Source organism: Nestor notabilis, unplaced genomic scaffold (genome assembly GCF_000696875.1).
Source record: "Nestor notabilis isolate BGI_N333 unplaced genomic scaffold, ASM69687v1 scaffold18416, whole genome shotgun sequence".
Taxonomy (NCBI): Eukaryota; Metazoa; Chordata; class Aves; order Psittaciformes; family Psittacidae; genus Nestor; species Nestor notabilis.
The window spans coordinates 1,833-3,094 of NW_009932599.1; the positions used below are offsets into that span (position 1 = coordinate 1,833).

General features: G+C 63.0%; 1 protein-coding gene across 1 annotated transcript in view; it reads left to right on the forward strand.

Annotated features, from left to right (window-relative positions):
- Positions 1-1,256, forward strand: part of LOC104407255 (integrin-linked protein kinase-like) — a gene marked incomplete at its 3' end in the record, with an annotated part of 2,874 nt that extends 1,618 nt beyond the window's left edge. The window contains exons 3-7 of the mRNA XM_010016484.1: positions 342-437; positions 533-629; positions 706-789; positions 890-975; positions 1,242-1,256. Coding sequence (XP_010014786.1) covers positions 342-437; positions 533-629; positions 706-789; positions 890-975; positions 1,242-1,256 — 378 coding nt within the window. The remainder of the gene's footprint in view (positions 1-341; positions 438-532; positions 630-705; positions 790-889; positions 976-1,241) is intronic.
- Between the last annotated feature and the right edge of the window lie 6 nt (positions 1,257-1,262).

Consider the following 1,262-nt stretch of genomic DNA (forward strand, 5'->3'; position numbering starts at 1 on the left):
GATCAGGTCCCCCCTGAGCCTTCTCTTCTCCACACTAAACCCCCAGGTCCCTCAGCCCTTCCCCATCACACTTGTGCTCCAGGCCCTGCTCCAGCTCCGGTGCCCTTCTCTGGCCCCACTCCAGTACCTCAGTGTCTCTCTTGTAGTGAAGGGCCGTGAATTTGTTGTATCCCCATATATGAGCTCCTTCACCCTACCCACAGAAGCCCCGCCTCACCCTCACCTTGCTCCCAGCCCCAGACCTGGCCAGTGCCGGTGGTTGGTGGTGGTGCTCCTGCAGGCCATGGTGCTGGGTGGTGGGGGCCTGCTGTGGAGTGACAGGAACTGTCATCCTGCCCCAGTTGATCCAGTTCAAAGCAGACATCAATGCTGTGAATGAGCACGGGAATACGCCGCTGCACTACGCCTGCTTCTGGGGACATGACCAAGTGGCAGAGGTGAGCGGAAGCGCTCGGACATGGGCGAGAGATAGGAGGGACAAGGCAGGAGGCTGAGCACAGCAAATGCCGATGCTCACTTCCTGCTCCCACAGGACCTGGTGGGCAACGGGGCCTTGGTCAGCATCGCTAACAAGTATGGTGAGACGCCCACGGACAAAGCCAAGCCACCGCTGCGGGAGGTCTTGAGAGGTAGGAGGTCCCCAGTGCTCCATGGCAGCTGCTGTGCTCCGTGCCGGCCGTGCTGCCAACCCCTTGTTCCCTGCAGAGCGTGCCGAGAAGCTGGGGCAGAGCCTCACCAAGATCCCCTACAAGGACACCTTCTGGAAGGGCACCACGCGCACGCGCCCCAGTAAGGCCAGAACCCTCCTCGTGGGCAGGGCTGTGCTCCCAGGGCAGCGCCGGGGGGATGACCCCGCGCCTGTAGGCTTCATCCCCTCCTTTTCCTGCAGGGAACGGGACTCTCAACAAACTCGCTGGAATCGACTTCAAGCAGCTGATCTTGAGCCAGAAACTCAACGAGAACCAGTCAGGGGAGGTGCGTGGCTGGGGGGAGTGCTCACCCTGAGCAGAGCCCTGCTCCTGCTCCATCGCAGCTGGGCGCGGGGCTGGGCACAGCTGCTCCGGGTCTCCCATGGCCTGGCGTGGGGCTGGCCAGGCGCTGCTCTCGTGCTGTGTCTCTGTCACCTCATGTCACTGTGGACCCACCCTGAGGACCCCACAGCCCCACCAAGGGGTGGGAGGTGCTCGGGGTTGGGGTCCCTCTTGCAGCAGTGTCTCCATTGTCTCCTCCGGTGCCTGCAGCTGTGGAAGGGGCGCTGGCAG